We start from the raw sequence: 13,383 nt of genomic DNA, 5'->3' as shown, positions 1-13,383 counted from the left end.
AACCATGGATCCCTTATCTATCCAGTGACTCCCAGAAGCTCCTTTGGATGAAGGAGTTTGGTGATGGGAGATAAGTCTATGAGTTATTTTTGAATTCTTTTAAACATTTTAAATCTAGAATGTTCATTTCTTAAAAGTTTAAGGTATGTAAAACACCCCTATTACAATGGCTGTTTGCAGCTCACTGTTTTCCCCTTCAAGTATAAAATAGAAGTTCTAATGGGTTTACATACATATTTTGTAAACACAGAACAAAAGAGAGTTGGGAGCATGGGTGAAACAGTGAACGGGGTAAATAGTAAATCTTAAATCCAGAGAAAAATACCCCATTCATCAAGCAGTTACCAAGATTAGATACTGGGATGCTAATGTAAAATCAAGAACTAAAAAACCCCAACTTTAAAGAGAATAGTACCACATGAAAGTTAACAGACATGCAACATGTCTATAATCTTATATCTAAATATTATAGATGCTCTGAGAAGCATTTCTAGAAGGATAATATTGTAAGAAGGGAAGTCAGTTGTATGACTCATTAGAGTCAGGGGAGACTTCATAGAGAAGGTAGTTCTTTACTATCACCAGGTGCGTCTTTATCAGGAAGGCAGTGAAGCATTGGTAAGAGTGAAAAGCAGTGATAAACGAAAATTTTCTACATTGAGTATTCAGTATGAGCCAAAGACTCATTTAGTATAACATTTGGGGAGAATTATGAGTAGTCCTTTACTTAACCTTGTATCTTTGAAATTTATCATTGATTCTTAATATAATTTCTCCGTGATTCTTTTCAGCTTTAGAGACGTTTCAGGCAGTAATTACTAATTATCAAAACCCTGACAAGTACCCATGGTAGAAGCGTAATAACAACAGTGTTTTTTTTTTTTATTTGTTTTGTTTCAAAATGTATTAGATACTATAAAATAAAGAGAAATTTAAGCATAGTGGGCAATGTCAATTCTCTAGACATTTTTTACGTACCCTTCAAAAATGTTTTTAACTTACTTTTTTAAATTGAAAGGGGTAATTTATGTAGAATATGATTTATTTATTTATTTTAATTTTTTATTGTTGGTTGTTCAAAACATTACATAGTTCTTGATATATCATATTTCACACTTTGATTCAAGTGGGATATGAGCTCCCATTTTTACCCCATATACAGATTGCAGAATCACATCAGTTACACATCCTAGAATATGATTTTTAATTATAAAGAGCTATCTTTCGTGTTTTGTATTTTAAATTAATGTAATTTTTGTTTTCCATAGTCTGTCAGCTTAAAATTAAGAGAATTCTATGTGTAAAATTGATGCTATAAGAAAATACATACTAAGTCTTTTGTAACTTGATCCTTGGCATTCGTTGTCCTTTTGTGGGAAATGTTATAGTTTGGATACGAGGTGTCCCCCAAAAGCTCACGTGTGAGACAATGTAAGAAGACTTTGGGGCTGTGAAAGTCTTAACCTAATCAGTGAATCACTGATGGTATTAACTGATTGGTGGCTGGAGGAAGTGATTAATTGGGGGCATGGCCATGGGGTATATATTTTCTGTCTGGAGAGTGGAGTTTTTCTTTTTCTGCTTCCTGATCAAAATGTGAGCTATTTATTTCCCTCTGCCACACTCTTCTGCCATGATGTTCTGCCTCACCTAGAGCCCCATGAAATGGACCAGCCTTCTATGGACGAGGACCTCTGAAACCATGAGCTCTCAAATAAACTTTTCCTCCCCTAAAATTGTTCTAGTCGGGTCCTTTAGTCACAGCAGGGAAATAGCTGACTAAAACAGTAATACAGGATCTCAGGATAAGGGTAAGTAAGGAGCTGAATTTAACAAAGCAGCCTCTTCTTCATAATTCAAGATCATAATTTCCTAATTATGATTTTAAAATTATCATTGATGCCCTTTGATCCTGCTGAGATTTTTATTGAATTTAAAAAAAAAATGTTTTGATGCTTATAAGAGTTGCTATTTTTGTTGTTTTTATAGTACTTCCCTTGTTCTAAGATGACTGATCTATTCTTGTTTGATATTATAAGTAGTATGCCTTCTTATAAGCATAGTGTTTCTTCACTCTTTTTGATTTTTTTTTTTTTTAATGGAATTCAGACTTATACATGTACTTATACAAATAACTATTCCCAGTGTTCATGTGGTTCAGTGCTGCTTTGAAAGGTTGCATATGAAAGATTCCTAACGTTTCTCCACTTGTTTATCTTCAGTGGCAGATGAATTGTACCAAATCCCAAGCATACATATGAAGAATTGTGCCTTTTTTAATTATAGTTTTAATTTTATCTTAATCTTACTTCAGATTTAGAAAATGAATTATGGTCAAGTCACTATATTTGGTTGAGTTTGGTTCATTGTTTGCTTTCTCAGATTTCTCTGTTTTTCAGACTATTAGACTGAAAGTTGTTTTTTTTTTTTTTTAAATACCACTGAATAAGCCAGTATTTCCTGGTAGCTGTGGTGTATTTGAAAACATGAATCAGCAGTTATTGGCTTAGAGCTAAAATTTAGTTTTGTAACATTATTCTCGGGCTGGGGATGTGGCTCAAGCGGTAGCGCGCTCACCTGGCATGCGTGCGGCCCGGGTTCGATCCTCAGCACCACATACAAACAAAGATGTTGTGCCCGCCGAAAACTAAAAAATAAATTTTAAAAAATTCTCTCTCACTCCTTCTCTCTCTCTCTCTCTGTCTCTCTCTCTCTCTCTGTGTGACGTGTGTCTCACACTGTCTTTAAAAAAAAATCATTATTCTTCAAGTGTTTTGCATTTGGGAACTTCTACTTAAATTTTTCTATAAGTTCTTGTTGTTTTAAATCGTGTTTTCTTCCTTGGAATGTAGAAATTTTATTTGTAAAATTTAAAATAAAAATTCAAGAACATGGGGGAAAAAAAAGGAGTTTCTCCTAAACTCTATTTTAATTGTGTTCATTCAGATTTCCTCTGGTGAATACATTCAGATGTCTGGTCGTGCTGGAAGGAGAGGAATGGATGATAGAGGAATAGTAATTCTTATGGTAGATGAAAAGATGAGCCCAACAATTGGAAAACAACTACTTAAGGTAACTGAGTTAAGGTTCCATGCTTTTACAAGAATTGTAGAAATATACTTCAGGAGCAACTTCACAATTAGTTGTGTCGGTTCAAGTACCTTTCTAAAAGTAGATGATTTTCATTGAACTATTTAAATTTAGGTAGGTAGAAGAAAATAACCACTCAAGATACTGATATCTTGCATTGTACTTCAGCTAAAAGATGAAGAGCCGCTTATACAATGGAGGTGGCTGGGAAGATGCCCAAAGAGGGCAGAAATGTTTATTTCAACCTCTAGATTTAGGATACCTCTATTTGCTTCCTCCACTGTACAAGTTGCAGTTTACCTATCTGATAGGAAGTGGGACACATAATATTGATGTTTTGGACAGTCATCTTCCTCAGTCTTTTCAAGCCCAAATGCTTTAATAAATTCATCTAGCAAATATACTTTTACAGTTCACTTTGTTAATTATAAATATCTTAATCATAAATTTGTATTTTAAGCTTTATTGAAAATTAGCTTTTTATTTTGTTTGCTTAGTTTTTGAATTTTGGATGGTTGAGGAATTTTCCAGAAGTTTAACTGCTTGCTTTCCTTCTTTATTTAGTAAGAAGTCCTTAGAGAAAACATAAGATAGGAAACATAAAATGAACTAAACACGTAACATTAATTGCTAGCCAATTAGCTCCTCAAATGAAGCTGTAAAACATTTTAAGTTACACCTATGTCTATATGTATCAAATAGATGTCTGTTTAACTTCTAAAACTTGGGAAGAATTTACATTGGGTAATTATTACATACATATATCAAGGGAAAATTAGATAAAGATGTCATGTATATTTTTCTTTGTTTTTATAAAAGTGAAGACAAAGCATATTCATATGTACATATTCATAATGGTCATATGGTATCATGTTTTCAGTTTCAAACATCAACACTTGAAAGCCTTTTCACAAGGATTCATATAACTTTAATTCTTCATGGAAGGAAAATTACACAAGACCAAAAATTTGTATTATTATTCTCTTTGACAAGTGGCAGATGTAACAAGTACTGTTTTTCTTTCCTTGTATTATATGTATGGAAAGAACAGAATCAGGTTGCCAGATTGTAGGAGGTAATATTTTTAGGATAGCATCTGGTTCTTTAAGTACAGTTTCATTCCATTCACTTGACATTTCTGGATTTGTTGCTCTGTAAGTGTAAAGATCTGTTGTCTTTCATTTAATTCTTAGAACATTTTCAGCAACCCAAGAAAGAAACCCTCTACTTCTTAATAGTCACTCTCCTTCACTACTAAGATCTGGCTTCTTAAGTTCTAGACAGCTACTAATCTTTCTGTTTCTATAGATTAGCTTATACTGAACATTTCAGATGAACAGGCTCATATAAAATGTGGCCTCCTATATCTGTCTTTGTTTGCTTAATGTAATGTTTTCAGGTTTCATCTTGTGTCATGTGTCAGTACTTCATTTCTATTTTATCAGTTAATATTCCATTGTATGGGTATACTACACTGTGTGTGTGTGTGTGTGTGTGTGTGTGTGTACATTGCTTGATTGATTTCGGTACCAAGAGGGAATTTGTATAGTCATATATTACTGCTGAATAGAGAAGTGATCCCAATATTACAATGAAATTATAGTTAAGAAGATTCTTTTAACAGAATCTTAGATTCATCATACTAAATAAATTGAAATTGAAACTAGAACGGTTAAGATGGTAGTGTAATTTAGGTATGATTTGATGAACCACTGAACTGAAATGGTAACAATGGTAAGAAAGCAAAAACTAATCTGAAATGTATTGAGGAAATAATCTGTAATGATTAATTAAAAGGAAGGGGGGAAAAAACAGAAGAAAGAACTCCTAAATTATAACTTAAGTGAGAAACTCATTTTCCTTTAATCTATGAGAGAAATAAGTTGGTTAGATAGGGAAAAAACAAGAGAGATTTTATTTTAAATAGTATAACTATCTTATTTTTCATTCAAACTGGAATACTGTAAGATAAAAGGAAGGGGCTATTAGTAATTATACCAGTTCAATAGGGAAAGGTGGGACTACCTTGGGCTTACTTGGATACAGTGTCAGAATCTATGCTGAATTTCTGGTGACTGAAAATTCAATTGTGTGTCTTGTATAGCAGTTAAAAATACAGAAGCATGGACTGTGGTTGTAGTTCAGTGGTAGAGCACTTGCCTTGCACATGTGAGGCACTGGGTTTGATCCTCAGCACCACATAAAAATAAATTAATTAAAGATATTGTGTCCATGTACAACTAAAAAATTTTTCATAAAATACAGAAGCAGGGCTAGGGTTGTGTCTCATCGGTAGAGTACTTACCTAGCACATGCAAGGCCCTGGGTTCGATCCTCAACACCACATAAAAATAAATAAATAAAATAAAGGTATTGTGTCTTAATACAACTAAAATAAATATTTTTAAAAAATACAGAAGTAGAGCTTGGGGTCAGAAATAAACATTTGGCATATTGAAACCCCAGATTTCTTAGAGGAGGTAATACAGAAGATAAAAATAACAGAAAATTAAAACTGAGCCTGTTTGCAGAATTAAAAAATAGCTGAAGTTGTCCAGTTCCTCTTTTCTAAGAGTGTTATTTATGCTAAATTTGCCCCTCTTTTGGGCCTTATTGTTAAGGTAAGTGAATAAATTTCCGAATTTTATGGCTCTTGAGGTTTTCAGAGTTAAATACCTTCATTTGATATTCTGGTAAAAGATCTACTTCTTTTTCTCATAAAAGCTGTCTACATACATTTAAAAGTCTGAATTCTAAATGGTGGGTCTGTAGTTCTCAACTTAAGATACCCTGAATAATAGAATTTGCATATTATACTACACCATTTAGAAATATTTAGCATACTTAGTAAAATTTCTAAATATTTCAGCATATTCCCTCAATGATTTAGTCATTCTTTTATATAATTATATACTTTCATACTTAGGAGGTATTAGCATTTAAAAACATACTTCCGAAGAAAACATTGCTAAAAAAAAAAAAAAGTTTAGATGTAAAGGTAATATTTTGGATATAAACCTTATTGTAAGTTAAGGTCACACTATTTTAAAATTCCACAATAAAATTTATTGTATTTTACAATGAAATATACTATCTATTCCTTAGTCTCGCCCTTCTTTGGTAACAGCCACAATTAGGAGGACAAAAAGGAATTATTGAAATATACATAAAGAATGGTCTTTAAATTTAGCAGTTTGTCACAGGAATTTCAGGATACTTTTATTGGACTGGGGACGGAGGTAAGTGGTTAGAGCACTTGCTTCACACATGGAAAGCCCTAAGTTCTCCAGCACCATCAAAAATAAATAAATAAAAATTTGAAAATGCATTTTTATCTGAGTATCATACCAATATAATTTTAGTGTGCTGTATCAATATACATTAACTCATGCTTCACTAACAGATGTAAATTTAGGAACTTAAGACTTGTTTCTCTTACCTGCTATGTATTCATTGCTGGTTGGTAGAGGAGATTGTACTTATCATTGTTAGATCTGATGATACCACAATAATCTGGTACATTATTAGTCACTGTGCCAGAGGGGAAATGATAGCTTTTCACACCAGCAAGTAAATATGCACCCAGGAAGTGAGAGACATGTCACTTTCCTCTCAATTTATTAGGGGGCCAGAAAAGCATAATCCTACCATGTGCTTGCAAAGCAGAAAACTAAACACATTTGGCATAGTGTTTTAATTACTATTGTCCTAGTGATTTCTTTTTTTCCCCCTTCACTTTCCCAAACATCAACTATTTTATCACTTTACATTAGTCATCTAAGGGAAAGAACTAGTATAGTTCTGTAGTATCACATAACATAGATTAAATGATTAAGCATTATAACATTAAAATGCTTATAAGAATTTATTTAAAAACTTATAACATTGATATGTTATTCTCCCTTAGGGCTCAGCTGATCCTCTAAATAGTGCTTTTCATTTGACTTACAACATGGTTTTAAACTTACTACGTGTAGAAGAAATTAATCCTGAGTATATGTTGGAAAAATCCTTCTACCAGTTTCAGCATTATAGAGCAATTCCAGGAGTAGTAGAAAGTAAGTATAAAATGACCGTAACAGAGAAAGTAAGTATAAAATTACTGTAATAACAAAATGACTGCATTGCTGACTGCATTTGGCCTTTTTTTTTTTTTTTTTTTTCCTCTAGTAAGGCAAAGCTTGGTCTCTATATAAAAAAGACTGCAGAACTAAATTCTGGTCTTTTTATAGAGAGGAACATTTGGCAATACAGTTTTTTCTAGTTGGTTCCACCATAGTACAATTTATTGGTTTAGATACAGATATATGTATCACATTATTCATGTTCTGGAATAATAGTACAACCAAAAGCTTGGCATATTAAAATTTGATTTGTAAGAAACATGTATATATTAGTCTTAACCTTTTACTACTTCTCATTATGAGAGTGTCACAGCATAAGCTTATAAATGATTATTGAAATATAATGCTTTAATGTGGATTCATTTCACTGCCTTTAGAACTTCTAATTCCTGATATTAAGATAATGATTTTTAAAGTCCAAAACTAATTTTTCTATGGTAACTACATTCAAATTGTTCATTGATCTTTATAGAGGGTAGTGTGGCAGGTCATCATATAGTGCTGATTTAAAAGTAAATAAAGGCAAAAGTTTAAGTTACTGGTTTACATAAATATTATAAAAATAGTTCACAGTTATTGCAAAAAAAGAAAAGTGCAGTAAACAGAAAAGCTAAAACCATTTATAATCTCACACAGGTGGCTGTACAACTACTGTTAACAGTTTGTATTTCTTCCATCCTTTCTCATGCTTGTGCTTTTCTTTTTTTATAAGGTAAATACAGTTGAGCTTTTTTCATAATAGTTACTATTGTGCTTGTAATTTATATCATTGCTTATTGTTTATATCATATGTTAAATATTTACCCTATGCCTAGCCTGTATTAAATGTTTTACATTTACTAGCTTGTTAATTGTAGCTTTTTAAAATTGAAGTTCGAGGGACTGGGGTTGTGGCTCAATAGTAGAGAGCTCACCTAGCATGCACGAGGCACTGGGTTCTATTCTCAGCACCACATAAAAATAAAATAAAGATATTGTGTCCACCTAAAACTTAAGAATAAATATTTTAAAAAGTCATAAAAAAATAAAATTGAAGTTTAAGTTCCTTTGAAAAAATGTGATTTTTTTGTTGTTGGGTGTGGTGGTGCACACCTGTAATCCCAGCAGCTCAGGAGGCTGAGGCAGGAAGATCACAAGTTCAAAGCCAGCCTCAGCAAAAGCAAGGTACTAAGCAACTCAGTGAGGCCCTGTCTCTAAATAAAATACAAAATAGGGCTAGGGATGTAGCTCAGTGGTTGAGTGTCCCTGAATTCAATGCCCAGTACCCCATTCCCCCAAAAGAAAAATGTGATTTTTAAAATAAGTGCATAATATTTTATTTTGTGAATATACCATTATTTATTTAACAATGAGATTTCTTTCTGTCTCTAGTATGTAGGTCAGTTCTAATCTGTTTTTTTTTAAAGTGGGGACTTACAACATGACTTACAATGTTGTTTTAACTTACTACGTGTAAGTAGAGACCCACTCACCCACTCTTTTTTTTTTTATTAATTTGTTGTTGTTGTCGTAGATGGACAGCATGCCTTTATTTTATTTGGTTTTTTCATCTGATGCTGAGGATTGAACCTAGCGCCTCACACGCCTCACCCACTCATTTTTATTGTCGCCAAATTAAATGAAGTATAATGTGCCCTAGAGGAATGGAAAAGGCTTAGGAGATCCAAGAAAGTTAAAGTCTGTCTTGGTGGCTTGCTTCAACAGCACATATACAAAAATTGGAACGATACAGAGAAGATAAGCATGGCCCCTGGGCAAGGATGACATGCAAATTCGTGAAGCAGTTCATATTTTAAAAACAAAAATTTTCTCTCATTGTTTTTAACCTTTGCCTAGATGATAACCATAACTATTTCCCCTTAATACCTCTGGTGTTAGATAAAATCTTTTCAACATATAACCTGAAGGAGCTTTGGCATCATTTTACAGATTTAAAAATGGGTGTGGGTTAGAGATAGAGAAATTAAGTCAGTGTCTTAAGTTATACATTTGATTTATGGCAGAATCAAGATTAGAATCTTGGACTCCTGCTACCAACCAATCTTTTTAAGAAGAGGACAAGAGTATCTCTAGTAACTCCCTTAACTGAAATAAAATAAGGATGACAAAAGAATAAAAAACTTGAGCTAGGTGGTTTTAAGACTCACCTTTAAATTTTCAGAAAGTTGTTGAATTTTTAAAGCACATCTATAAAATCAATGGCAAATATATAATTTCAGATGTTTTTATTATTTTCTTATAAAAATATATAATGCCATTTGTTGATAGCAAAGAGAAAGTATATTTTTAGTTTTAGAGAACTGTATTTTCTTTTTATATGTTTTTTTTAGTTGTTGATAGACCTTTATTTTATTCATTATTTATACATGATGCTGAGAATCGAACCCAGTGCCTCACACATGTCAGGCAAGGGCACTACCGCTGAGCCACAATCCCAGCCTTAGAGAACTGTGTTTTTAAGGGAGCTGTAAGTCTCCTCCCACCAAGAATTATGTAATAATAAAATAAGATCAAGAAGATTTAAGTATACTTTGGATTTGAGTTTGAATCAAATTTAAGTACACTTTGGATTTGGGTTTGAAATCAGATTAGCATGAGAGAAGGAAATTCATGAATTTTAGCTCATATCATAGAAATTTCAGATATTTTCATTGAAACAGGTATATGGTTACAATAGTTTAAAAGAATTAAAGTCTTACTAGGCAGCACTAAGTTATGCAAAGTAGGATAATTACATTTATATGTACCCAGTGGTTAGACTGGTTTATAAACTGAATAACCAAGAGAAACAGAGATGCATGTTGGTATACTTACATTTGCTTCCCCCCCCCCCCTTCATGTAGTCCAACAGTCTATTTTTATACTTATTTTGCATTTCCATAGAAAATACCGTAAGTACATTGGGATGTAGAGGGAAAACTTCACAAATATTTTCTTATTTATTTAAAGCCCTTCTATGACTCTAGCTGAGTTCACATTGTTCATTATGACTTTGACCAAGACTCTGTTACTTATTCTGTAAACTTAAAATATAACCCCTATTTCTCCATTCCCTATCCTCTATTTTCTCAGACCTCAGCTTTTGTTTTGTTTCATTTTGATGTAATTCCTGATGTTTACCCTTCCTAGTGTTGCTTGTATACGTGCATATCTTCTTGCAGTATGCTCAGTCCCTACATATGTTTTTAAAGAAATGATGCCATTTTTCTAATACTTTGAAATCTGAAATGTAGACTATTATTTTTAAAGATACAGAATAAATCTTTATTTAGTAATACAGTGCTTTATTTATTGTTATACATCTTTTCATACAAGAGATACTTATAATTTGGTTTACTGAATTATAGTAAAACTAGGATTTCACTGTTATTTTATTGACTAAAAAATGCAAACCTAATTTAATCCTTTTGTTTAGCTTCATTAATTGATTATACCATGGCTAATAGTAGAGCTGTGGAATTAGACATGGGTTTGATTCAGTTCTACCTGAGCCTTAATTATTTGTTCTGTGATATTGGGATAATGCATCTCATGAGAATTAAATGAAATAATGTTACATGCTTAGTAAGTGCTTGTTGTAATTACTGAGAGTATTACTCTTGATCAGTAAAGCAATTTACACTTGAATCTGTTGAAAATTTTGCATAGTATTGGGAGTGGCAGTTTGTTTCTCTGTCACTCACAGGTCTTTTCTACGTATTTGGTTGCAAACTGTCTTAAGAGTTTATAGGTGTGTTTTAAATGTTACTTCCTAAAATACTGGGGTCAAGTACTCATAGGATCTTCTACTTTTTACCCTTCATTGAAACCAGCTTCTTATGCTGATGTACTTTTACTCTCTGAATGTGATAGGAGATATATAGTTGCCCTACCCACCCACTCTTACCACCATCCACAGTTGAACATTGCTTATTCAGCCACCCATGATCAACTGTAGGTGAAAATACTAAATGGTCCAGAAATAAAATAATTCATAAGTTTTAAATTGCACTCCATTCTGAGTGCCATCATGAAATCTTGTACCATCTTACTCTGTCCGCCCTGGGACAAGAATCATCCTATCATCGTTGCTGTATATACTGTCCACTTGTTAGTCACTTCATAGCTGTCTGAATTATCATATCTATTATTATTGTATCACAGAGCGTTGAAGAAATAGCACAAAGGTAGTGATGCTGTAAGTTCAGACATGCTAAAAAGAAGAAGGTCATAAATTACTTCCTTTCAGTATCATCTTACATTATCACAAAAAGAAGAATGTAGTACAGTAAGGTATTTTGAGATAGAGTCCACATTCACATGGCTTTTATTATAGTATATTGTTTATTCTATTTTATTATTATTCTTAATCTTGTACTGTGCTTGATTCATATATTAAACTTTATCATTGGTTTGCATGTTTAAGTTAAAACATGGGATTTGGTACTATCCATGGTTTCAGGCATCTACTGGGGTTCTTGTAACGTATACCTCATGGATAAGAGAGCACAACTTTTTTGTTCTTTCTTTAGCTTTTGAGAAGAGATTAGAGAAATTGAATTCTTTCAATTTGGAGAAAAATCAGGGCTTGCCTATACTTACTGACTTTCTGGGGTGGTATAAAACTGTAGTAAGTCTTAGATACAAAATAATGTGAGTTTTAAAAATATCTTTAAATATTTTATCTCATTAGTTAAATGATCTAATATAGAAGTGATTTGGAGTAGAGGAAGGTAGATAATAGGGAAGCATGCAAGCAGATAATTTATTATCTCCTTAAACTCTTTCTGTTAATGCTGTGTTCCAATGAGTGCTTCATAGTGTTACTTCGTAAATTTAGGTGGAAGAGCTGGATTATCATTTCATTGTGCAGTTTTTATTTTCATATAACTTCTTAATGACTTCTGTTTGTTATGTATCTTTTTGTAGGTTTTTAGTTTTTTTCTTTTTCTGATAATTTACTGCCATATTATGTATTGTTATGGACAGCGTTCTAGCCTTTAATGGATTAAATACAATTCCTGTAAGCAGTGATGCAGTTCATTTAAAAGTAACCAGAGCTGGGTGTGCTGGTGCATCCCTGTAATTGCAGCTATTGAGAAGGCTGAGGCAGGAAGATCACAAATTCCAGGCCAGCCTGAGCAACTTAGCAAGACCCTGCCTTAAAAATAAATAATAAAATTGCTAGGGATATAGTTTAATAGAGTGCCACTGAATTCAGTACCCCAGTATTGCATCCCCCCTCCCAATAAAAAAGATCCAGTCATTTAAAAATAACCAAGGTAATGCTTTATACTCAAGGGAATACAAAAGACTAGCTATTTGAGAGAACAGTTTGTGAAATGGTTGATAATAGTATTAAAATTAGCATGTGTGAGACCCTGAGTTCAATCCCCAGTACTGCCAAGAGAAAAAAAGAAAATGGGAGAAAATATTTGCAAGTTATCCATCTGGATAATCTGTCTAGTATCCAAAATATATCAAGCACTGTTACAACTCAGCAACAAAAGGCAATTCAATTAGACATTTTTCTAACTTATGTAGAAATGGCCAAGAAACACAGGTGCCCAACATCATTAGTCATAAAGGAAATGTAAATCAAAACCACTTCAGTCACTGAGGTGAGTTTTTTTTTTTTTTTTAAGTAACTATACCATTTTCTTAATGCTATAGTTACTGTGGACAATAGTTTGGCAGCCATCCTCAACAGATTAAATACAGAATTACTTTGTGACCCAGCAACTCCACACCTGAATATATATTCAAAAGAATTGAAAATGTGTTCATATAAAACTTGGTCTCATATGAATGGTCATAGCAGTACCATGAACAGTAGCTAATATGTGGAAACAATCCAAATGTTCATCAGCTGGTAAATGTATAAACAAATGTAGTATATTCATATAGTAGAATATTATTCAAACATAAGTCATGAAATACAGATACAAACTACATCCTGAAAACAATATGCTAAGTAAAGGAAGCCAGACACCAAAGGCCACATATTGTATGATTCCATCTATATGAAATATGTAGAATAGGCAAATGCATAGAGAGACAGAAAGTATAGAGAGAAAGATTGGCAGAAGCAGGAATAAGGAGTATTTGCCTAAAGGATATGGAATTTCCTTTGGAGGTAGTGAAAAAGTTCTGGAACTAGATAATAGTGGTAGGGGGTACATTGTGAATG

The 13,383-nt window shown here is 32.7% G+C and overlaps 1 protein-coding gene and 1 non-coding gene across 3 annotated transcripts in view; both read left to right on the top strand.

Moving 5' to 3' along the window:
• Positions 1-13,383, top strand: part of Mtrex (Mtr4 exosome RNA helicase) — a 97,212-nt gene that overhangs the window by 36,084 nt on the left and 47,745 nt on the right. For both annotated transcript variants that reach the window (XM_027938098.2, XM_071612604.1), the window contains exons 15-16: positions 2,947-3,072; positions 6,998-7,148. In XM_027938098.2, coding sequence (XP_027793899.1) covers positions 2,947-3,072; positions 6,998-7,148 — 277 coding nt within the window. The remainder of the gene's footprint in view (positions 1-2,946; positions 3,073-6,997; positions 7,149-13,383) is intronic.
• On the top strand, positions 8,907-9,009 carry LOC114095012 (U6 spliceosomal RNA). Its single transcript, XR_003583179.1, has one exon. It is a non-coding gene; the product is annotated as a U6 spliceosomal RNA (small nuclear RNA).

Source organism: Marmota flaviventris, chromosome 5, assembly GCF_047511675.1.
Source record: "Marmota flaviventris isolate mMarFla1 chromosome 5, mMarFla1.hap1, whole genome shotgun sequence".
Taxonomy (NCBI): domain Eukaryota; kingdom Metazoa; phylum Chordata; class Mammalia; order Rodentia; family Sciuridae; genus Marmota; species Marmota flaviventris.
Note: the sequence above shows the minus strand (reverse complement) of the source record. Positions and strands in the feature narration are given on the sequence as shown.